Source organism: Mauremys mutica, chromosome 2 (assembly GCF_020497125.1).
Source record: "Mauremys mutica isolate MM-2020 ecotype Southern chromosome 2, ASM2049712v1, whole genome shotgun sequence".
Lineage (NCBI taxonomy): Eukaryota > Metazoa > Chordata > Testudines > Geoemydidae > Mauremys > Mauremys mutica.
The window spans coordinates 75,666,468-75,691,671 of record NC_059073.1 but is presented as its reverse complement, the minus strand read 5'-3'; the positions used below and the strand labels follow the sequence as shown (position 1 = coordinate 75,691,671).

General features: G+C 42.0%; 1 protein-coding gene across 1 annotated transcript in view; it reads left to right on the top strand.

Moving 5' to 3' along the window:
• LOC123364773 (chloride channel protein C-like) overlaps positions 1-25,204 on the top strand; it is a 104,716-nt gene that overhangs the window by 62,486 nt on the left and 17,026 nt on the right. The window contains exon 13 of the mRNA XM_045007151.1: positions 13,086-13,265. Coding sequence (XP_044863086.1) covers positions 13,086-13,265 — 180 coding nt within the window. The remainder of the gene's footprint in view (positions 1-13,085; positions 13,266-25,204) is intronic.

Genomic DNA, 25,204 nt, shown 5'->3' with positions numbered 1-25,204 from the left:
ATATTAAACTGAGACCAGCAAACTATCCATTGACAAACAGGTGAACAATTAGTCCCAACTCTTTTGTTGCCTTTCTTGCTATGGAACAGAGAAACTCACTTTGTTCTGCATTTCTGAACCTCATTGATCTTACAGTCTGTTATGTTCTGTGCTCTGGATGATAAGGCTCCCAATACAGCTGTATCTAATTCATGGCTGCTACAGAGCACCATCACTTCCAGCTATACTGCACACCACTATAAACACCCTCCTTATAAAATCTAGTTCACTGGAACATTCAAAGCTGCTAGCTGCCAGGGAATGCTCTTTAATGAGGGTAAAGAGTACTTGAACACATCTACGACTTGGCAACTCTTCCTGCTTTTTATAAGCTACTATACACTTCAGAGAGAAAGTATCTTAGAGGCTACTTTTTAATGGAACAAGTTTACTTAAGAGCTGAGTCGATCTGGTGCCAGTAGTTCTGTTTTGTTCTAGCTTAATATTAGCCTTGTCAAAGTTCTTGTATAGTCTCCTGGGTGTTTCTGTATTGCATACCATATAAAGATGTATTTGGGAGCCAAGAATTCTGGCTGCAGAATATGTTATAGTGGGCTCATTATATGTTCCTTTTTTAAAAAAAGTATATCAGAAGTGGTCTCATATTAAAGATCCATGGAATAAGGATGAGATTTTCTTTCCCTGTCTACTTTTCCTTGAGCTCATGCTGCAGACTTCAGATCCAGATATCAAACTAACCAGAGTTTGAGGATTGTTTTGGATCCAAGGTCTTGGTTTGGCTCATTATAAAGATAGGGGCAATTAGTGAATTTCAGATGTGGTTTTGGATTTTGAAAATCCCTAGGCTTTGGGGGTGATCAGCCTTGGGGTTTTGGTAACAACCAGACTAAAAGATTCCTTACTCATTTTGCTGATGGAAGTCTTAATTCAAATAGAGCTTTCCAAGACATACACAGCACATCTCATTAAACCTCTGTTCAAAGCAAATGCGTTCCATGCATAATCAGTGCTTACATCCTGATGGGCATTATAACAAAACAAAAGAGAAACATATTTGCACATCAGAGGGCACATGGCCCATCTGTTATAGAGAATTTGGGGCAGATCCTGGTCCCTGCATTGTCAGCACAAAGGGAGGAGACTGTTTCCCTAATGGACCAGCTGAGAGTTCCCTAGTCTGGGGAAAACCCTGGGTGCCATACAACTGGCACAGGAGACAAGCTGGAAGATGAGTGAGTGTGTTCTCAGTTAATCTGGGGCCCTAAATGGCCTCAGTTTTAGGGGAGTGTAAAGGTGGCATAGAGCCATCTTTGGCTGCTCTCTTCCCCTTTCAGCTCTGCTGCTCAGCATAGCTGAGGATTTTAGTAATATTCATTAGCTGGGAAGCTGCTGTATGTAGCCAAATACAGTATCTACAGCCTAATAGTAAAGATACTTATTGAAGTACAACCAGTCTCCATTTATAAGTTCTGTTAGTTGAGAGAGAGAGGTTTTGGTCAGCCCACTTACCTGTGAACAAGCCCCCAGGTTATGCATGGTTCTGAACTCTCAAGAACCATTCATAAAAAATCAGGACTTTGTAGGTTTGTAACTGAGTGAGAAATATTGTTTTATGTGAGCATGAATGAGATGCTGAAATTATTGCCAGATGTAGTCTTACTACTGTGTGTTCACCTGAATGCCCAAATTTTTTTTGAGTTTTTCTAACTGTCAAGTAACCACAGGCAGGGCTATTTTGCATTTTTATTTGTATGAGATCTGATCTGACATGTCTGTCTATCCTGCTGTCATTCTCTCTCTACAATAATATATAGTATGTTGTTATGTTGACTGTTCTAGATTTCTAGCAAAGCTGATTTCTAATAGATAGACTTTTTCTGTTATGGCACAAATAAATAAATTGTGTGTGTGTGTGTGTGTGTACACATACACACTGTATGTTTATTTTTGCCATAATAGAAAAAGTCTGTCATTCTAAAAATCAGTCTCGCTAGAGATATGGAATGGTGGTCATAATGATATATATATTATTGCAAAGTGGAGCATCTCTCTCATAGATTCAAGTCATTTTAAAATATGAAGTTTGTTCCTAGATAATTTTAATGGAGTTCTTAATATATTAATATTATATCATTCATAAATCAAGTTGTCCTCTGATCCATTTACAAGATGGTTTCAATTTGTCATGTGAATGGAACTTTAAAAATGTTGTCAAAGCTGGCTTAAATACAGGACATGTCTTTACAAAGTATAGTGATTCGAACGTCAGTCTCCGTCATGAATAGTGTTCTTTGGGTTACTTGCTCCTGTTGACATAGAGTGGACATACACAGAACCAGTCAGTGCACTGCATGTGAAGCCCTGGATGTGTAAGGCTGTTGCTAGTCAGTCTTAGTTTGTAGGATGGGTGCCACTTGTGCCTCTACAAACTTGGATGCTTAATGCTGGGTGGTTCCGTGACCAGTTAGCATGCCAATGTTCTAACATGCCCAAAACTTAAACCAGAAAGCACCTGTTTGTGCCATACATAATAAATGGGTTAGGGGACAACTATATTGCAGCTGAGTCCCTTGGCTGGTTGTAATGATGGTTAAATGGGGCCTTACATGATAGGCTCTGAGGTGAGAAAGGATACCCCTTCCTGAACCTAGATCCTATATGGTGAGACCGGGTATTGGAGAGCCAGGTATGGTTGAGAGAGGATATTTCATATCAGACCACATGCCCAGAGCATTTCTTTCCTTCCCATAAATCTTTGATGTTTCTGATATCAGTTTCTCCTTATCAGATTTGCATCTTTGAACCTACCTGTCCTATTTCTTCTTGCCATTTTTGCTTTGTACCTTGTCCTTTGGATCTTACTGTGGGAGTCAATGGCTGTGTAATTTGTCTGATTATGGTGCCATTTTGGTTTGTAAAATGCATATTTTAGGTCCGCCTGTCTGGACAGGATCAGGTCAGCTGGTCTTTTATCAAGACAGAATTTTCATGGGTGATATACACAATTAAGACTAACCCAAAGGCTTAGATACACAGAATAAAATTCTGGTCTCTGTTATACTGCTGTAAATCCAGAGAAGCTTTAATTAAGACTGGAATTTGGCTCTGTGTATGTAAGCATAAATCATCAAATTCTGTCTTGGTAAAAATACATGGGGACTTAATCCAGTCTGGAGCGGAGGTCTTAAGACAAGCAATTTACAAACCAGAAGGGCAGTATGACGAAGTTTTATTCAATAGAGTCACTCTGGATTTATACTGGTGTGAGCACAGAATTTGGCCCACAATATGCATCTTACTGTGCATCTGACCTCGTAGAATGATTGTCTTTCATTTAGGATCTGATCTTGCACTATTGAAGTCAATGGGTGTTTCAACATTGACTTGAGAGCCAGTAGAATCAGACTTTTACACTGGTATAGATCAGAAGTAACATAATTTAAACCAGTGGTACTACACCAATGTAAAACTGGTGTTAGTGAGAACAGACTCTACCTCGCTAGAAGCATTAGACCTCTCATCAAAGCAGCTTTTTAGATCCTGCAGAACTCTTTCCAAAGACATCTCAGTTACCAGTATAACTAATTTTATGTTGAGGGAGGAGAATGTCAAATCCACACTCTCTCTTGATGTTTTCTATTTCTGAGGAGTCCCACAAAACCAAAAGGAGCGACTTCTACACACTTTCCACAGAAAGAAATGCACTACAGCAGCACATGGAATGAGTAAGTTTTATTTCAGGGGTAGTGCATGAGCCATTCCAGCCTCCTATAGGCCATTATGTAAAAGATGCATTGAGTCATTTCCAGCTGGGGGAAGCCTGATACAGTTTCTCCTGGCTCAGCTAGAGGGAGACTCCTTTTTGACTCACCTGGTGCAGCTCGCTGCCTGTGGATCAGGAGGGTCACAGTTCAGATTTCAGACGTGGTAATCTGCAGGTGGAACACACAGCAAGTTCAGCAACCAGAAGGGATATTCCACTAATTGGTTAAACCTGTTCTAATGTCTGGCCTCCAGTTGGCAGACACAACAAATTACTGACATTTTCCACTTAACAACCACCAAACCCACCAGAAAACCAGCTATGCTTGCACAGCAGCCAGTCAGACAAGCCCATTTTCTTGAAGATGTCATTACCAGTGATTTGAATTCAAACAGTTGTTCAGCAGAATAACTAGTTTGAACCAAAGCCCACTGAAGTCATTGAGGAGTCTTTATACTAACTTCAAGGCGCTTTGGATCAGGCCCTTAAATGAGTGTATAAGTGTATATGTTATGGTGTCAGAATAAATATTTTCATTGTAAATGTTTTAATGCTATTGCGGTACAATTATAACTTGGAAACCTTTCCAAATTCACCTCAAGCTGAAATTATTATTATTTTTTTTGCTGATATTCAAATCTATAATTTCTTCTCTATTACAGCCCTTCACACTTTTTGCCTCATCCTCAGTAATAATACTTAATTAGCAATGGTGGTTGTCACAGCAGCAATTAGTCTTTATTTACAATAAAAGTGAAAGCACACAGTATTTTAATTAATATTGAATTGTTTGTCAGTGCACACCATGAGAAGTCAAATATCCTTTTCAGAATAATATAAATTGTTTAAAAACATTTTATAATATTTTACAAATAGTCATCGGAGGAACCAATACTTCAGTAGACTGGAAATATGTAGAATCAAGTTAGGAAAAATACATGGAGGAGAATTGCTCAGCTGTAGAATGATGAAGGTGATACAATCACGATTATTTTGGGGGGGAGGGGGAAGGAGGAGGAGGAAAGAACCAAATCCAGAAAGTCAATTTTTTGGTCATGGCCATGACAAACATACAGCCTTAATAATTATAGATGGGTCAAAGCTACGAATTTCTGATCTGGATCCAAAACCCTATAAAATAGGGGTGGTGCTTATAGTTGTAGGTTTTTGGTTAAGGGAATATCTCTAATAATGATGATGAGTTTTGGCAATTTGTATAGTACCTTTCTTTTGAAAATATCTGTGCTTGTACAAATAACAGTAAATGTAACCTGGCAACATCTTTGTGAGGTAGGATTTAGTATCATCCTCATTTTACCCACTGGAACACTGAGGCTTGAGGGGCGAAACAACTTTCCTAAGGTCACACAGGATGTTTGTAGCGCAGCTGGGAAAAGCAGGGCCGCCCAGAGGATTCCGGGGGCCCGGGGTCTTCGGCGGCGGGGGGCCCTTCCGTTCCGGGACCCGCCACCGAAGTGCCCCGAAGACCCGCGGCAGACCCTCCCCCCGCCGCCGAATTACCGCCGAAGCCGGACCCGCCGCCGAAGTGCAGCCCGGTCTTCGGCGGTAATTCGGCGGAGGGGGGCCCCCGCCGCGGGTCTTCAGGGCACTTCGGCGGCGGGTCCCGGAAGGGAAGGGCCCCCCGCCGCCGAATTACCGCCGAAGACCGAGCTGAACTTCGGCGGCGGGTCCCGCTCAGTCTTCGGCGGTAATTCGCCGGCGGGGGGTCCTTCTGCCCCGGAGCGGAAGGACCCCCTGCCGGCGAAGACCGGGAGCAGAAGAAGCTCCTGCGCCCGGCCCCGCAAGAGTTTTCCGGGCCCCCCGGAGGGAGTGAGGGACCCCGCTCCGGGGGCCCCGAAAAACTCTGGTGGGGGCCCCTGTGGGGCTCGGGGCCTGGGGCAAATTGCCCCTCTTGCCCCCCCCTCTGGGCGGCCCTGGGGAAAAGAGCCCCTGGCCGCATTGAAGTCAATGGCAAAACTCCCACTGAATTTACTGTGACCAGGATTTTACCCCCTATCTCCTGTTTGCCACTGCTGTGCTTTAGCTACAAGACGAGCCTTTTCCGACATAAGGGCCTGATCCAAGGACAGGCCAAGTGCCCTCAAATCCATGAGTTTATATTCCCTCATCTTGATGACTGCAATCGCCACTTTTATGGTCTCCCTACGTTCCAGATCTCCAAACTTCAGTTTGTCTGAAAGGCCATCTGATAAACTCTACCTGAACATTAAAACACTTGTTGTCATTCTGCCGTGCCCAAATACTATGTTAGTCAGTTTTTCAAATTTATGTCTGCTATCATGCATCAGCCAGAATGGAAATGTTAAGGTGGCTATCACAGTATATGGTGGCGGAGGACTTGCATGAGGCTTTCATAAAAATGGTCCCACAGGAGCCCTCCTCACTCTCTCAGTTTTGAAATAGTTTTACTGGCACAGGCCTGCAAGAAACTCATCAGATTATTGTATCTGAACGGCAAGAGTCAATTTAATTTTTTCAAATTTCCAATGGAAAATGCTCTGAAATGATCTATCCAGAAAATGTTTATTTTCCCATTTGGATTATGGAGTATTTATTTTAGCACACAATATTACAGGTTTCTCTCTCTATGCCTGTGGACGTTTGTTTGGAACATTTGTTTGAATTTAAATAACTTGCATTTTGGGAAATAACTTTCTCTGACTTTGATTGGTTATACTGCCAGAACAGCTGGAGTGTGGACAGGCCTAGCTTTTAAAGTGAACATTTTTGCAGACTTTTGTAATGGTCTGGAGAATGCAGGGATAGCTGAAGTATTACCATAGAACTCTGTGAAATAAGACAGGGTATGCCTACACTGCGTAAAAAACCCGCAGCACCAAATCTCAGTGCTTGCGTCACCTGACTCAGGCTTGCGGGGCTTAGGCTACAGGGCTGTGAAACTGCAGTATAGACATTTGGGCTTGGGCTGGAGCCTGGGCTCTGAGACCCTTCAGGGGAGGAGGATCTCAGAGCCTGGGGTCCAGCCTGAGCCTGAATGTCTACACTGCAATTTTATAGCCCGCAGCCCGAGATCTATGGGCCTGAGTCAGCTGACCCAAGCCAGCTGTGTCTGTGCCATGGGTCTTTTATCATAGAGTAGACCAGGGATCGGCAACCTTTGGCACGTGGCCCGTCAGGGAAAGCCACTGGCAGGCCGGGACCGTTTATTTACCTGCAGCGTCTGCAGGTTTGGCCGATCGCAGCTCCCACTGGCCGCGGTTCACCGTTCCAGGCCAATGGGGGCTGCAGGAAGAGGTGGCCCAGCCCACGCCACTTCCTGCAGCCCCCATTGGCTTGTCCTGACTCCGTGCTGTGCCCTGGAAGCGGCCAGCAGCAGGTCTGGCTCCTGGGTGCAAGGAGGGCAGGAGGCTCTGTGCACTGCTGTCACCCGCAGGCACCCCCGCCCCCAGATCCCTTGGCTGCAGTTCCCAGCCAATGGGAGTGCAGAGCCGGTGCTCGGGGCAGAGGCAGCATGTGGAGCCCCGTGGCCCCCCCGCCTAGGAGCCAGACCTGCTGGCCGCTTCTGGGGTTCAGTGCGGTGCCAGGGCAGGTAGGGACTAGCCTGCCTTAGACCCGCAGCACCGCCAATCGGTGTTTTAACGGCCTGGTCGGCGGTGCTGACTGGAGCCACCAGGGTCCATTTTCAACCGGGCATTCCGATTGAAAACCGGATGCCTGGTAACCCTACAGACAATGGGCCTGGTTTTCTACTGGCCTGTTCCTTGTGCCATCATTTATACCTTCTCAAACTGGGTATAAACTGCTACTGTTCTGAATAGCTATTATCGTATCTTCACTTTGCACTGAAATAAAAGACTTCACAAGGTGAACAACTAGGGTAGCCAATTTTGGCTGGACATATTTCTGGAGGTTTGATCACATGACATAATCGTTAATTAAAGATTAATCTTTAATTCCTAGAGACTCCAGGACAATCCTGGCAACCCTAGGAACAGCAGCAAAGCATCAGGATTTATGTGTTTTTAAAAAAATGTTTGTGTTGTTTTCTGCAAATCCCCTAAGCTGCAGAATTTCTCCTTTCCAGAAGTCATAAGTAAGGCTAAGAGTTTGCCACAGTTATTTTTAGTAAAAGTCACGGACAGGTCATGGGCAATAACCAAAAATTCAGGGAAGCCAGTCACCTGTCCCTGACTTTTACTGGAAATAACTATGACAAAATGGGAAGTGAGGAGGGTCCAGCAGCCCTGGCTGCTGGGGCTTGGGAGTTCCCCCGCTGGCCACAGTGGCCAAGAGTGCAAGGTCCCCCCTGGTGCTACTACTAGCTGGGAGCTGTGGGGTCCCCACCATGGCCCATGGTGGCTGGGAGCTGTGGGGGGGGGGGGGAGAAGGGAGGGGCTCCCCACCACCCACGTTGGTTTGGTGCTGCAGGGTCTCCCCGCTACCCGCGGTGGCTGGGAGTTGCGGCGTCTCCCACTGCCTGGCAGCTGAGAGCTGCTGGGCCTCCACCAGCTGACACATCCAGCCACGCTGCCCCTGGGCTGAAGCAGAAAATGTCCCAGAGGTCTTTGGAAGTCATGGATTCTTCCGTGACCTCTGTGACAAAATCTTAGCCTTAGTCATAAGCATTCTCATCCATTCCTCTTTTTTCCCTTTTGCTCTGCATGTTCTCACAATGTAGAGGGGTCCTGTTTCCCAACAGACATCTGAGACCATGTGGAAATACATTTGTCATCAGTGTACAGTAGTTGCTAAACAGATAGAACTTTTAAATCCTCTCTGGGAAACAAGTGACAGAGACATTCAGCTAACCTAAACAACACATTTCAAACTAAGTACTGTACTGTCTAAATGACTTCTAGCTGGAACAGCCAAATCTCCTCTCATTTGAATAGCTTGAGCAAGCCAGGACCAGAGGATGCTGGGAAGCTTGCCTTTTTGAGATCAATAGATATACTTCTAACTGTATTAAACCGAGTTTGAAGTCTCTGCCAAACCTTTGCCTCCTGATTTAACTAGAAGGCACTCTCAGTAGTACTCAGCTATCCAGTAGATGGCATAGAATCTCCAGTCATATATGTATTAGAAAGTTTATCTAAAATTGATTTTAAATAGATCTAGTTCAAACAGTGCATACCCACACTGTAGACATACTTCAGTAGGTTTCAATCTTGCTTTTTATTGGTTTAGTTTAATTTGGTAATTTTTAATAAATTTAAATACCGGTATCTTAGGTGCTTGCATGGATTTAAGTAGATCAGTTTTAAAATAAATCTAGCTAAACCAATGGGATTTTCTAGCATAGGCAAGGTCTTATACTGCTCTTGACTTGCATACATTGACCTCAGTGGGAGTTCTCCCTGTGAAATCAACGTCAAAGCTCCCGTTGCCTTTAGTTGCACAGGACTGGGCTCTAACGGCAGTATATATGATGTATGTATTATTATCCAGACTCCAAAATATGACTAGATCAATTTTGGAATGCAAGGTTCCTGATTAGGATACTTCCATTGCTAGGCTTTTATTAATGACAGTGTCTACTTTTAAGCTAAAAATTTGTGTAAAAGAAAAGGGGTTAATACATAGCTAATATGCACTGAAACCTTTTTATTAAATTAAAAAAAGAAAATGGATTTTAAATGTAAACAGCCCCCTGCTATGCTGTGAGCCCAAGCACACCCGGATTCCTGTATGGTTGTTTGAGAACCAGAAAATGAAGGTTAATGCAGTAGAGCCCAGAGGCCCCAGTAATAAGAAGAGCGGGTACTGTACTTGAATGGAAGTAACAAAACAAATCCATCTAGTTTCACTGTCCAAACTGAGTGTATTTTTTTAAAGCGTATCTGGTGAACATAAATTATATTTAAACAATTGAACAGTTTTGATGATCAATGGTGTTAATAACACAGGTAAGTATTTTTTTACAATTTCCACCTAGGCAGTGTCCCTTTAAGTTAATCACTCTGAACTTTCAATTATTAGGAGTTTGAATTGTTCTGTCTAAATGCTCTTGGCAACCATCACAAACATAAAGCAAACCCAACAGCAAACTCTTGAGAACTATTTATATAAAAGTCAATAATCAGACAGGACAATAAAACAATGGTTTAGAAGAAGCCCAAATAAAATCCAATGCCCTTCTGAGCAAGATGGCCTGTAGCTAGTCAATAGGTAAACATTCTCACCACATAAAGTGAGGGCTTGGAGTGACTGCTAAAAAGAGGAAAGCAAATAAATCTGAACAAGCAGAATGGCCTATGTTCTCATGCAACTCAATCCCTAGAAAATGGTCTGATTTGGGTTTTTTAAAAATAACTTTAAATCCTTTAGTCATTTGAAAGTTGCTCAAAATTAAGAGAAAACTGTATTTGAAGAGGTGGTGTCCCCTTTGATTAAGTGAGCTGTTGTCTAAGGAAACCTCCATATTATGATTAAATCCTTTTGCGATTTACTTCAGTGGGAAAATTTCCATTGAATTAGAGAGTAGCAGGACCAGAACCTATATTTTCATTAACGATTTCAAGACAGTCCTACCTCTTGGGATATTCATTTTTTTGCCAAACGAATGTGTCTTGCTGAGTTCCTGTTGATTAAGGGGCAGATATTTTTTATTCTGTATTGCTTGAAGAATTCTGTGCAATTCTTATTACTGTTCATGGGAGCTATGCAAGACATTTGTGCTCTGGTGAAAAAAGAATCTGAAACTTTGGTGTCATTTGAAATACACCAGTGCTGTTGTACGGTATGTTATACTTAGTGATTCCCATCGGAAAACATTGTTCTCATGTCTTAATAAATGAAGACCTGTGCCAATTCTATTTTAGTGATATAACAGTATTTAGCCAATGCCACTATCAAATCCAATCCTGCATCCCTCCCTTATTGACAACTCACATCAGAAAGGTCTATAGGATCTAGATCCATAGTTAAGTATCTGTTGTTTCAAGTCTAAACTCTTTAAAGGGACTTTGAAGAGAGACAAATTAAATTGTTGTTACTTAGAATTCAGCCTGGTTGATGAAGCCAAGGGACACCTTGCATAAGTGGATATAACTCCACTTTGTCTTGATGTCCCCCAAGCAGCACCAAATTGGAAAGGGCTGAATTTGGCCAATTATGTTTAACTTTCCCTTTGCCATGTAACTCTGTTTTATAAACAATACTGTTTCATGCTTTTCCTTAAAGGAGTGTTCTCCCTTAGAATAATGGACAAATTAAAAAAAAAATTGCTGCTGACGTTGAACAGAAAGTCAGCACTGAGGGGTGACATTTTTTTCCCTTTAGCGAGTTGTCTGACATCTGTAAAAGCTGACTTGTGATAATTCAGCTCTGCCGTTACAATAGCCGTAATAGACTCTTTGTGATCCCAGGCACAGCCAAGAATAGTTAACCATATAACAAGCCAGCTGTTTCTCCTACACTAATGACTTATTTGGGAAAGCTTAAGGACGTTTAATGGCGTATTACAATAATTTGAAACATTCATCCTGCATGCTAAATAGCAAAGTTGAGGGGTAAGGGGACAGCAAAACCCAGATACTCTCTGGTGGTGAAGAAACAATTTTTTACCAGTAAAAATAAATGGGGGTAGAAGCTGCTGCTGTTCAATTGTAATCAAATAACATTGATTTCCACATTTATTGTATTTACAAATTATATACATCTTTCATTTTATCTTGTAATACAGGAAATACTTAATCATATGTTTGCATTCAAATCCAGTACACTATGTGCAGTACATTTTGAACTAGTATAACTAATGATTTGTGCAGATATACCTTAAGATGGGAAGTATATTTTATTGTAGTCTATTTAAATGTTGGGGAAACAGGGATATTAAAAAATAAAAGGTTACCTAAATATAGTGATTTACCCAACAACAAATCTGCCAGCCATCTCATGGAGAGTAGCGCCTTTGCTTTGTGAGTATTTCCATTGGTTACAATGGAAGAAATGATGTTTCTCAATGAGAGTGAGGGTAGGAGAATCTGACCTGGTTCTAGCAGCCTTATTTGCACTGAATAGCATTAAATTCTTCATGCAGACCCATGTAAGTGTGAATAAGAGTGGCAAAATGTGGCCATTAGATTTTTATTTGGCCACAAAAACTGAGGATGGTGTGTCATGTCTGTTATTGCCTGAAGCCTGTGTGAGCTCAGTAGGAATGGGGTACTGTGTGGTGCAAGGGGTCTTGCAAAGGGAATACAGGACTTTGCACCTGTATATGACTTGTTCAAAAATCCAGTCTAGATTAGTAGTGGCCAAAACTCATTATTGTTTCATGGCTACTTATTGCCACATGGGAAGTGAGTTTGTCACTTCAGTTCAGTTCCTCCTAGACAGGTGGCACATCACAAAACCACCACTACAGCTGGCATTATTTGGTACCCTTGTTGTGACTCTCAATAGGGAGGACAACAACTGACAGCATATAAATAATGCATTCTTCTTGTACCCCTCGAGGTGGTATTTTCAGGACAGGTTTGAAAGGTACTTTGGTAAGTCAGGATGTAGATAAGTTTATCTTGATGTTAAAGGATTTTGGTCTCCATGATTATCACATAGACATCTTTAAAAATGAATACATTATCTAAAAAGAAAGACAATAAAATAATAAAACAACACAGGCCAGGTCTACAGATAATGTAAACTGATGTAGTTCCATTGATCTCAGGGGTCAGGCTCTATCCCAGTATATGTCTTTAGAGGTTACTTTAGAATTTTGCAGAAAATATCTTAATTTTACATCCCTTTCCACCATAAAAAACAAACCAACCTCCCCCCCGCACCCTAGGTGTATCTACATCATTTGCAATTAACATACATCAGAGCTACAACCCATAACGCTTGCCCAGGACCTTAAAGATGCTACAAGAAACTTAAAAAAATTCCTTACATTTGGTTTGTCACAAATCTTCAAAGGCTCACCCCCGGTCACCACCTCTACCATGAAAATTACAGCAAAGTTGAGTGGAAGCTAGAATTTTTCCAAAGTACTTTACCTCAAACTGTCTAATCTGGGGCAGATTTCCAGAGGATTTTAGTTCCGATTAAGATTTTTTTAAACTGAGAAAAGTCATGGAAGTTGATGAATAGCTTTTACAACATCCTGCTATGCATATGGTTGAATTTATCATGTATCTTAACACACAGAGAGGCAAAGCTTGATAAGCAATTTTATTTGGTAATTACTTTTTTTTATATTCCCAAATAAAACAGATTGATTTCCAGCTTGAAGTAATTTACTAACACATTATAAACTCGTCAGATGCTAACATGGTACAGTACGCCTCATTTCCTGTTTACTAAATAATCCTTTGGATGTCTGTTTTGTGTCTTTCAGGTTAAACCTGGAATTGTTTTTTGCCAGAGATGTCATGGAGCCTTGTGTTAGAGTCCTCCACTTAAGGGAAAACATTGCCTCACTGGCTCAGCTTATTGCTAGCACCAGCCATGGTGGATTCCCAGTGGTTTACAAACCCAAGCCAGACCAAGTAGAGGTGTTCCTAGGAACTATTACAAGGTAAAACATTATCAAGCTATTTCTTTGTTGTGTGGCCTTTCTGGCCATCTTTCAGGTTATGAAAGAAACGTTTCACACACTGTGTTTAGGGGGGAGGGATAGCTAAGTGGTTTGAGCATTGGCCTGCTAAACCCAGGGTTGTGAGTTCAATCCCTGAGAAGTCTATTTAGGGATCTCAGGCAAATATCTGTCCGGGGATTGGTCCTGCTTTGAGCAGGGGTTTGGACTAGATGACCTCCTGAGGTCCCACCCAACCCAACCCTGATATTCTAAGATTATAGGGGGTAAATACAGGTCTTGGTCCTGCTTTCATGGAAGCCAACAGAAAATCTCCCTTTGATTGAAGCAGATTTGGGATACCAATCTGTGTCATATCAGATATTGCTTGTAGAGCTCCAATGTGGTATATGTGGATCCATGGGAAATACCCCTAATCCTTGAAGGCTCACAAGAATTATAATGCAGAAAGAATTAGGAGATCAAACTAACCATAAAAATAAGCCAAGTCAAAAGAAAAGTAACCTGCTGAGTAATCACAATCATCTTCCTTTTTTAATATGTGCTTTTACTGGAATTAAATGCTATTAAGATAAAACATATCATAGTCAAGATAAAACAACAAAGTCAGAAGCGCAAACAACAGATTACTGTAAACAGGATTTAGTCTAAGCAAACTCTGTCATAGTGAGGACTATCAAAGGGTAAAGAAAATCTCCTGATAAAGAAACTATTGCTGGAACTCCATTTCATAATAACACAAGTTTGACTCCATTCCTGCAGGAATAGACCTTAAGATTGGCCTCCATTCTTGGGGAGGGGTGGGTCAGAAGTGGAAGAAATTGCAGCTTAATCACAACCTTGCTTATAATTGGGGAGGAGGGGGAGAAGGAAAATAATGCACAAAAATGCTGGTAAACAGGAATTCACGTATCAAAAAGCAATAAAGTATTAATCCATATAATCACCATAACATAAACATGCAGCCGCTCCGTTTCATAATAATATTATAGTGTCTTGTGCAATGAAAGACACTATGTAGATACAAGTTCCTAAAACTCTTGAGTCTTTTCAAGCTTTCCTTAAAATAAGTCCTTTCATCTACTGCTGGAATTCTACCACCACTGGAGTTGAAGCCAGAAGCTGCTTAATAGCAACACAAGGATACAAATACTGTATCCAACTGAACTGGTAGAGTGAAGGCAGAGGCTCTTCAATTGAAATTTGACCAGGACTTACTCTTAGAAGAAGTACTCAAGGATATTTATGGACAAGTCAATGAGATGGCATTTATCATCTGGTTGAATTAACCTCTGGAACAAGACTAAGGGCTTGTCTTCATGTACAGCTATTATTCTGATGGGAGAAGTGGTAGCTATGTCAGCGGGAGAAGCTCTCCCATCAATGTAGCACTGTTTACCCTGGGTGGTGGTGGCGGTTAGGTTGGCATAACTACATCACTCAGTGTGTGGATTTTTCACACCCCTGAGTGACTTCATTATACAGATATAGGTCTGTAGTGTAGACCTGACCTCTGGAAGTTGCAACTAAAATCCTCTCCAAACTGACACATCAGAGGTCTAGAAAGGCCACTTAGGAGATGTGTAACATAATCTCTCCATTCTGTTGGAAGTGTCTAGCCAAGAACCATTGCCTCTGTTCCTCATGGGCCATGCTGATGACTTCTATAGATTCTTGCACAAAACCTGCTAGCCAAATTACTGTCCCAAATGATGCTCCACTTGAGGCACAGCATTAACTCTTTTTTGGAAAGACTCACATTACCACCTCTAGCCCTACCCTGATGGACTGACCTCAAGAAGTGTGTGAATGAGTTCATTGCAGGTTGGGAGAGGGGAGCCTGGGAACATTTAAATAATATCTTTTTCTGTGACTGCCCAGAAAATGTACTTCCCACACCCTAACCATTAATGTGTTTTTCCTGAGGGCAATTTGGAAGTAACTCTGCATGTACATAAGGTCCTCTTTAACATTTTAGCTCCAGCAACTTGAGACTGATGAGCTTTCAACAGGATCAGGCTGCCCACATATTTTGGGCGTTCCAGTTATTAAAACAATCTCTAAAAAGAGAAGCACTTGATTTTAAACCTTGTACTTATTATTATTTGTCTGTATGAAAGTAGCACCTGCAAGCCCCCAATCAGAGCCCCATTTTACTAGGCACTGTACAAACACATAACACAAAGATAGTCCTTATCCCCCAGAGCTTACAATTTTGCTCTGAGAGGTCTGTTTTCAAATAAATAAATAGACTGATACTTAGCAGCTTCCACTTGGTCATTATTGGGCTTACCTGATGGCTTTATGGTCAGATAAAGTTTAGGTGAACAATTAAGGGGGGGGGGAGAAAGTGTTTGAGAACATTTGCTTTAATAAAAACTGACTATGCTTCACTGAGAGGGACAACACTGTATGGGATTCCCAAAGGGAAGGAAATAACTGCTTAGTACAAGAAAATCCACTGGAAAACTGCACACTAAGCAAACCCAACCAACAGAATGTAGGCACCAATAAAATGGAATGTCATATAGATAACCCTGATTTGCTTGTTCCCACGTACTATTGCTCTCGTTAATGTTATTAGTAAAGGAGAAACCACTGAAACACAAATCCAGTGGTTGACAAGCTGCAGTGTGTGCTGGTTTGAAGATGTTGCATAACATAAACAAACACATTCATTTCCCAACTATCCACCGCAATAAAATGAGAACTCATGCTAACAGCTGATCCAGCCAAATGTTCATTTACAGTATCATTGTTTCCTTTAGCTCATCATGTTATCTTGCAGCGAGAGTTGTAGGCTGTCAATACATACCTTAATTCTTTGTACCATGGGAGGAATAACAATAGTTGAAGCAAGGTGGGAACAAAAGAGGCATCACATCTTAAAGAGAGACCCAGTTTTATGAAATATTTCAAGTTACCAATCCCAGGTAATCCTAGCAGGATAGTAGCTTGCTAAAAACTCTTCTATTATTAATTTCTGTCAAAAGAAGAGTCACAGCAATTAGAACCATATTTTACAAATGGATGAATGGAAACAAATTTTTTGTAGGATTTGTGGTATACATGATATATTATCTGAGTCTCAATCTGGAAAAAGACCAAGATAATGTTTGTAGGCTGGGGAGACAACCAGAAAAAGTAGATGATGTTTTGACTGTCTTAGAGTTTGTCACTCACTTCGGTGGAGCTCCGCAGGCAAAGACTGCCCAGGGGATGTGCTGAATCCTGGTGTCCTGAGGACTCTCGTTAACAACTTGCCCTCTCCAGTGTCAATCACAGCAGAAGCTTTGCTGGCCAGCTCAAGGTGCCTTAGTGAAATGAAGGTTGTGGACAATTTCCTTGTATCGCTATGACACCCCTACACCCTCATGAGTGGAATTCTGTGCAGCCATGGCCTGAATCTATCCATTGAACTTGTGACATGCCATGGGACTGTTAATGAGCACAGATAGTTAGGACTTGATTTTAAGACTTACCTCCCGTAACACAAGGTGTTTCTACTCTGGAATTAGACACCCCTGGCTGGCCCATGGCAGCTGACTTGGGGCCATGGGGCTCGAGCTAAGGGTCTGTTTAATTGTGATGTAGACTTTTGGGCTTGGGCTGCAGCCTGAGCTCTGGGACTGTCCCTCCTTGCAGGGTTCTAGAGCCTGGGCTTCAGCCCAAGCCTGAATATCGGCACCACAATACAACAGCTCTTTAGCCTGAGCCTAAGTCAGCTGTCATGGGCCAGCCATGAGTTTTTAATTACAGTGTAGATATACCCACTGTGTGTTGTAAGACCGTGATGAGAAATGCTTTAGAACTAATTCAGAGGGAAGAGTGTTGCTTACTGAATCTAAGACGCCATTCTCTGTAGCTCCTTTGATTTCATTTAGACATCTACCATCCAAGTACTGAAGCTGCCTAATTCTGCTTATGTTGTGAGATCTGACATGATCACAAGCCAACGTGGTGTGATTACAGGCAAAAAAAATTCAGTTTCAGCATTTTTCCATTTAAAAAAATGTACACTCCCCCAAGGTTTACTTATGGACCTGTTCTGACATTGCTATTATGTTATCAAACAGGTTTCCTCTGGCACAAAAGAATGATGGCAATAGGTAAAAATAAATCAGAAAGAGGAACAAAGAGGGGAAAATTAACAGTTCAGCCATGAATTCTGTGCTGAACTAGCTGCCTTCATGCACCAGGACTTGGAGCACATTATCTTAAAATTATTTCTCATTTCAAGATTTTCAGTCATTGGTGTTTGTCTACCATTTCTCCTCGTGAAATAGCTATGACTGCCCCACAGTGACTATAAAAGCATATACTGAACTTTCCCACACTTTGAGATGCTGGAGATGAAAGGTGCTGTATGAGGGCAAAGTATTATTTATTATAAGTGTGAATTATTCTGCCTCTTTAACAAGAAAAGCCTGGTGAACTTTAGTTCTTACGAAAGCAAAGACTAGAGCCAGATAGTGTTGGCAGGCACTTTGTAAGCTTTCTCACACAGGTCTACAAATGCACCTCAGTGCTGACTTGTAACAAACACCCTGCTAGTCCAACCCTGTTCAGACTTCCAGCCTTGCTTAATAGAGCCAAATTTTGTGTTTGCTTTTGTGATATGGACACACATCCACTTGGGGTTAGGATGAGATCACCACACTTATTTTTGCTTGGGTGACCTAAGCGTGAGGACTTTACCTTCCCTGGTTGAGAAAGTTCTATATGAAACTAATAACATATTTTCAATAGAGACTAAAATTGTTAAGAACATAAGAACATAAGAACATAAGAAAGGCCGTACCGGGTCAGACCAAAGGTCCATCTAGCCCAGTATCTGTCTACCGACAGTGGCCAATGCCAGGTGCCCCTGAGGGAGTGAACCTAACAGGCAATGATCAAGTGATCTCTCTCCTGCCATCCATCTCCATCCTCTGACGAACAGAGGCTAGGGACACCATTCTTACCCATCCTGGCTAATAGCCATTTTTGGACTTAGCCACCATGAATTTATCCAGTCCCCTTTTAAACATTGTTATAGTCCTAGCCTTCACAACCTCCTCAGGTAAGGAGTTCCACAAGTTGACTGTGCGCTGCGTGAAGAAGAACTTCCTTTTATTTGTTTTAAACCTGCTGCCTATTAATTTCATTTGGTGACCCCTAGTTCTTGTATTATGGGAATAAGTAAATAACTTTTCCTTATCCACTTTCTCAACATCACTCATGATTTTATATACCTCTATCATGTCCCCCCTTAGTCTTCTCTTTTCCAAACTGAAGAGTCCTAGCCTCTTTAATCTTTCCTCATATGGGACCCTCTCTAAACCCCTAATCATTTTAGTTGCTCTTTTCTGAACCTTTTCTAGTGCTAGAATATCTTTTTTGAGGTGAGGAGACCACATCTGTACACAGTATTCGAGATGTGGGCGTACCATGGATGTATATAAGGGCAATAATATATTCTCAGTCTTATTCTCTATCCCCTTTTTAATGATTCCTAACATCCTGTTTGCTTTTTTGACCGCCTCTGCACACTGCGTGGACATCTTTAGAGAACTATCCACGATAACTCCAAGATCTTTTTCCTGACTCGTTGTAGCTAAATTAGCCCCCATCATGTTGTATGTATAGTTGGGGTTATTTTTTCCAATGTGCATTACTTTACATTTATCCACATTAAATTTCATTTGCCATTTTGTTGCCCAATCACTTAGTTTTGTGAGATCTTTTTGAAGTTCTTCACAATCTGCTTTGGTCTTAACTATCTTGAGTAGTTTAGTATCATCTGCAAACTTTGCCACCTCACTGTTTACCCCTTTCTCCAGATCATTTATGAATAAATTGAATAGGATTGGTCCTAGGACTGACCCTTGGGGAACACCACTAGTTACCCCTCTCCATTCTGAGAATTTACCATTAATTCCTACCCTTTGTTCCCTGTCCTTTAAAGAGAAAGGAGCTATAACTGAAGCAGAAGCTTCCAGAGCAAAGGACTCCTTAGAGGAAGGATCTTGACATTTTGCCACATGCAGTACACAGTGCAGTCCAGGGAAACCCTCACAGAATTCAGATTGAGGAACATGTGTCTGGAGAACTTGATGCATGGAATTAATAAGAATGGGGGATTTATGCTGCTGAATATAGAGGATTCAGAGTCTGGCTTTAAAAATGCTCCAGCTGATCCCAGCTCACCAAAAGAGAACAAGCTATTTTCTATCAAGGTAGCTGAAACAGGATGCTTAGCAAACACAGCAAATGAAAAGCACTGTATAAATGGGTCGCTCCTGGAGGTTCAGAGGGCTGCAAATTGCAATGCCCTGCTCCTCTGGAAGTAACTGTGTCCAAGATGGGATTTACCCTTGAGGAAGGCCCGTGGTACTGCTGCTACACTACCTTGGGGGTTCTACAGGAGAAGTGAGGTGCAACTTTGAACTCTTGCTGGGGATCAATAAGAGCATTTTCAGTAGAAGCTGCTTGGGAGATGCTCTGGCCTTCCAACTGTCTCGGCTGCTTTGGGTGTCTCCAGGCCCTCCTGGGGGAGTAGGGGCTGCTGGGGTTCTGAGTTCACTTTTATGAGAACAAGGGTAAATTAGAACTATTTTATAGATTCATAGATTCTAGGACTGGAAGGGACCTCAAGAGGTCATCAAGGCCAGTCCCCTGCCCTCATGGCAGGACCAAACACTGTCTAGGCCATCCCTGATAGACATTTATCTAACCTACTCTTAAATATCTCCAGAGATGGAGATTCCACAACCTCCCTAGGCAATTTAGTCCAGTGTTTAACCACCCTGACAGTTAGGAACTTTTTCTTACTATCTAATGGGATAGCTCAGTGGTTTGGGCATTGGCCCCCTAAAACCAGGATTGTGAGTTTAATCCTTGAGGGGGCCATTTAGGGATCTGGGGCAAAAAATAAAAATAACCTCAGTTGCTGCAGTTTAAGCCCATTGCTTCTTGCTCTATCCTTAGAGGCTAAGATGAACAAGTTTTCTCCCTCCTCCTTATGACACCCTTTTAGATTCCTGAAAACTGCTATCATGTCCCCTCTCAGTCTTCTCTTTTCCAAACTAAACAAACCCAATTCTTTCAGCCTTCCTTCATAGGTCATGTTCTCTAGATCTTTAATCATTCTTGTTGCTCTTCTCTGGACCCTCTCCAATTTGTCCACATCTTTCTTGAAGTGCGGTGCCCAGAACTGGACACAATACTCCAGTTGAGGCCTAACCAGTGCAGAGTAGAGCAGAAGAATGACTTCTTGTGTCTTGCTCACAACACATCCGTTAATGCATCCCAGAATCATGTTTGCTTTTTTTTTTGCAACAGCATCACACTGTTGACTCATATTTAGCTTGTGGTCCACTATAAGCTCTAGATCCCTTTCTGCCATACTCCTTTCTAGACAGTTTCTTCCCATTCTGTATGTGTGAAACTGGTTGTTCCTTCCTAAGTGGAGCACTTTGCATTTGTCTTTATTAAACTTCATCCTGTTTACCTCAGACCATTTCTGCAGTTTGTCCAGATCATTTTGAATTATGACCCTATCCTCCAAAGCAGTTGCAATCCCTCCCAGTTTGGTATCATCTGCAAACTTAATAAGTGTACTTTCTATGCCAATATCTAAGTCGTTGATGAAGATATTGAACAGAGCCGGTCCCAAAACAGACCCCTGCGGAACCCCACTTGTTATACCTTTCCAGCAGGATGGGGAACCATTTATAACTACTCTCTGAGTACGGTTATCCAACCAGTTATGTACCCACCTTATAGTAGCCCCATCTAAGTTGCATTTGCCTAGTTTATTGATAAGAATATCATGCGAGACCGTATCAAATGCCTTACTAAAGTCTAGGTATACCACATCCACCTCTTCTCCCTTATCCACAAGGCTCGTTATCCTATCAAAGAAAGCTATCAGATTGGTTTGACATGATTTGTTCTTTACAAATCCATGCTGCCTATTCCTTACCACCTTCCAAGTGTTTGCAGATGATTTCCTTAATTACTTGCTCCATTAGCTTCCCTGGCACAGACGTTTTACTAACTGCTCTGTAGTTTCCTGGGTTGTTTTTAGTTCCCTTTTTATAGATTGGCACTAGATTTGCCCTTTTCCAGTCTTCTGGAATCTCTCCTGTCTCCCATGATTTTCCAAAGTTAATAGCTAGAGACTCAGATACCTCCTCTATTAGCTCCTTGAGTATGCTAGGATGCATTTCATCAGGCCCTGGTGACTTGCAGGCATATTAACTTTTCTAAGTAATTTTTAACTTTTTTATTTTTATTTTATCTTCTAAACCTACTCCCTTCCCATTAGCATTCACTATGTTAGGCATTCCTTCAGACTTCTCGGTGAAGACCGAAACAAAGCAGTCATTGAGCATCTTCGCCATTTCCAAGTTTCCTGTTACTGTTTCTCCCTCCTCACTGAGCAGTGGGCCTACCCTGTCCTCAATCTTCCTCTTGCTTCTAGTGTATTGATAAAAAGTCTTCTTGTTTCCCTCTATTCCTGTAGCTAATTTGAGCTCATTTTGTGCCTTTGCCTTTCTAATCTTGCCCCTTGCCCCTGCATTCCTGTGTTGTTTGCCTATATTCATCCTTTGTAATTTGTCCTAGTCTCCATTTTTTATATGACTCCTTTTTATTTTTTAGATCATACAAGATCTCATGGTTAAGCCAAGCTGGTCTTTTGCCACATTTTTCCTACCCAGCGAAACAGCTTGCTTTTGGGCCCTTAATAGTGTCCCTTTGAAAAACTGCCAACTCTCCTCAGTTGTTTTTCCTCTCAGTCTTGATTCCCATGGGACCTTACCTGTCAGCTGTCTGAGCTTACCAAAATCTGCCTTCCTGAAATCCATTGTCTTTATTTTGCTGTACTCCCTTCTATCCTTCCTTAGAATTGTGAGCTCTATGATTTCATGATCACTTTCACCCAAGCTGCCTTCCACTTTCAAATTCTCAACAAGTTCCTCCCTATTTGTTAAAATCAAATCTAGAACAGCTTCCCCCCAGTAGCTTTTTCAACCTTCTGAAATAAAAAGTTGTCTGCAATGCAGTCCAAGAACTTATTGGATAGTCTGTGCTCTGCTGTGTTATTTTCCCAACATATTTTTGGATAGTTGAAGTCCCCCATCACCACCAAATCTTGGGCTTTGGATGATTTTGTTAGTTGTTTAAAAAAAGCCTCATCCACCTCTTCCACCTGGTTAGGTGGCCTGTAGTAGACTCCTAGCATGACATCACCCTTGGTTTTTACCCCTTTTTAGCCTAACCCAGAGACTCTCAACACTTCCGTCTCCTATGTCCATCTCCACCTCCATCCAAGTGTGTACATTTTTAATATATAAGGCAACACCTCCTCCCCTCCCCCCCTGTCTATTCTTCCTGAGCAAGCTGTACCCATCCATACCAACATTCCAATCGTGTATTATCCCACCAAGTTTTGGTAATGCCAACAATGTCTTAGTTGTATTTATTTATTAGCACTTCCAGTTCTTCCTGCTTATTACCCATACTTCTCGCATTTTTATATAGGCATCTAAGATACTAATTTGATCTTGCCTCTCAGTTTTGCCCTGATCTTCCTTTCTCTTTGCCATTTTAGCCCATGCTCCCTCCTATTTCCAACCCATCTCCCAGGTTTCCATATTCTCCACTTCCCTGTGGGCTTTGCTCACCTGTCCCTGTCGAACCTAGTTTAAAGCCCTCCTCACTAGGTTAGCCAGTCTGTGTTCAAATAGGGTCTTTCCCCTTACTGAACACCTGTGGGATGTAGGTGGTGTACCTTCATTGTAAGCATGATGTAGTGCAATGGAGACACTGAGAGGTTGCTACTTGACAGATTACTCTTTGGACTGTACTGTGCCGCACCTTCTTTGACAAATAGGTAACCGTATAATATAAACCATAGTAAAAGTAGACTAAACTGGGGATGAGTGTGAAGGAAGGCTGCTGGTAGCTGGTTTTCTTCCCCTGGCTATGGGCACAGCTGGAATGTGGTGGGGAAGCTGATGATAGCTTATTGTCTCCAGGAAAGAGACCTCCTTTGCAGTTCTCTCTCCTCTACTGCCCCATAGGACAAAGGGTAATCTTCTTGAGGCACCTACTATCCCATGCATATTTGTCTCCTTCATGCCCACTTCCCTGAGAAACTTGCTGCCATTATGACACATCACTACTTCCTTCTTAGCAGTTCCTTCCACATGCACTCTTCTGTGAGACACATCCGCTGCTCAGATCTGGTCTCCTCCCTCCACCTGACAACCCTCATAGGGGCACCATTCTCCATGATATGTAGCCCGTCCAACGTTTGTGCCTCCCAAGACGCTTGCCTTCTCCACCCCCATGCAAGCAGTCCTCTCAAACTTGCTCTCCTTTCTTCAAGATATGAGGGAATAGCACCTTTCACCCAGTGTCTCCTCCAAAACCGGGACAGCCCCTCAAGACTTAATTCCCCATTGTCCAAGAAAATGAAAAACTAGGTATTTCTTCAGTTAGAGCCTCCCAACATTCACCCAGGAAAGGCAGGTGGATGGATGGCTTCTCATGGCAGGATCTGTTTCTTCTGTTTCCTTTTGATGAGGTGTCACTGAGGTGTGAGGGAAGGATTTTTTCATAGCCTGAGTTCTTCCTACCCTACCCTAATTGCTGCAGCTTTAAACTCTGCTCAAACAGGGCACAGAGTGCCCGATGCTACAGCTGTATCATGGAGATAGGCTATTCAATGACCACTTTGCAGGCAATTTGGGTATCGGTAACACAAAACAGGCCATTTTCTTTATACCTAAACCTGTAGGCTTTGCGTCTTATACAGTTTATCTGCTGGAATGGACAGGGGCACTTTTCCCTATTTTTGCTGTTGTATCATTACCTGCACAGCTGTTATCCATTATTTCCCATTTTAACTGAAGGCATTTTTTTTAGCTTGATTTAGTTTGATCAGGAGAAGGTAATTGCACAGAAACCACAATGTCATAGAGTCTAAGCAGGACTGTACAAAATATGTTGGCTCTAATGAAAAACTGGTAAAATCTTGGCTTCCTGCCACTGAGTGGGAAATTTCTGGCATCGTGCCCATATTTTGTGTGTGTACTTTTTTCACCTAGGAAACCCCATTTCCTCCCACCCAGGGTGTTCACTGAGATGTCAGCATTTATGGTCAATGGAAATTATTATACTTCAGACAAAACTGAAAAAATAAATAAAAGTACACTGCCAAAAATTTTACATCCAAAATGAAACTATCACAAAGCCCAAACAAACAAACAAACAAACAAACCAGTTTCACTTTGGTTGCAGCTATTTTAGCAGTTTTGGATATGCTGCAGGGGACCAAGAGTGGCTGAGTCCTGTGCAACTGCCTCCCTCAGATCAAACTACCTCAGCTTAAAAGCTTCCACGTGAAAATATCTAAGTGATTAAGGTGCCTAAATCCCATTTTTCAAAACTAACTTGGGAGTTTGTTCCTTTGGAAAATGGGATTAGGCTCCCCAGTCACTTAGCCTCCTAAATTCATTTTTACCCTTCCTCTAATTGAAAAGGTGGAAACTGAGGTCAAGATTTCAAAAGTGGCTAATTATTCTAAATGCGTCAAATAATGGGTGTCCATCTTCAGACATCTTAAAGGGGTCTATTTTTCCCCCCAGAGTTGGTGCTTGGCATTGTTTGAAAGTCAGGCTCCTTTAAAGTGTATCATGTTTGGATACTGAAACATTTGAGGCACCCAAAACCATTAGTGACTTTTGAAAATCTTGGCCTAAAAGCTGAATTAGGGCTTTATCCATCATATTGGTACCCTAATCATGTGAGTAGTCTGTATTCATGTGAGAACTTTCAATAAATCTGGTATTACTTGTATGAGTAAGACTCCTTTTGTGACTAAAGATTGAAAGTTTGCATTCCTGGAGATCAGGAACACTGGTAGTTAC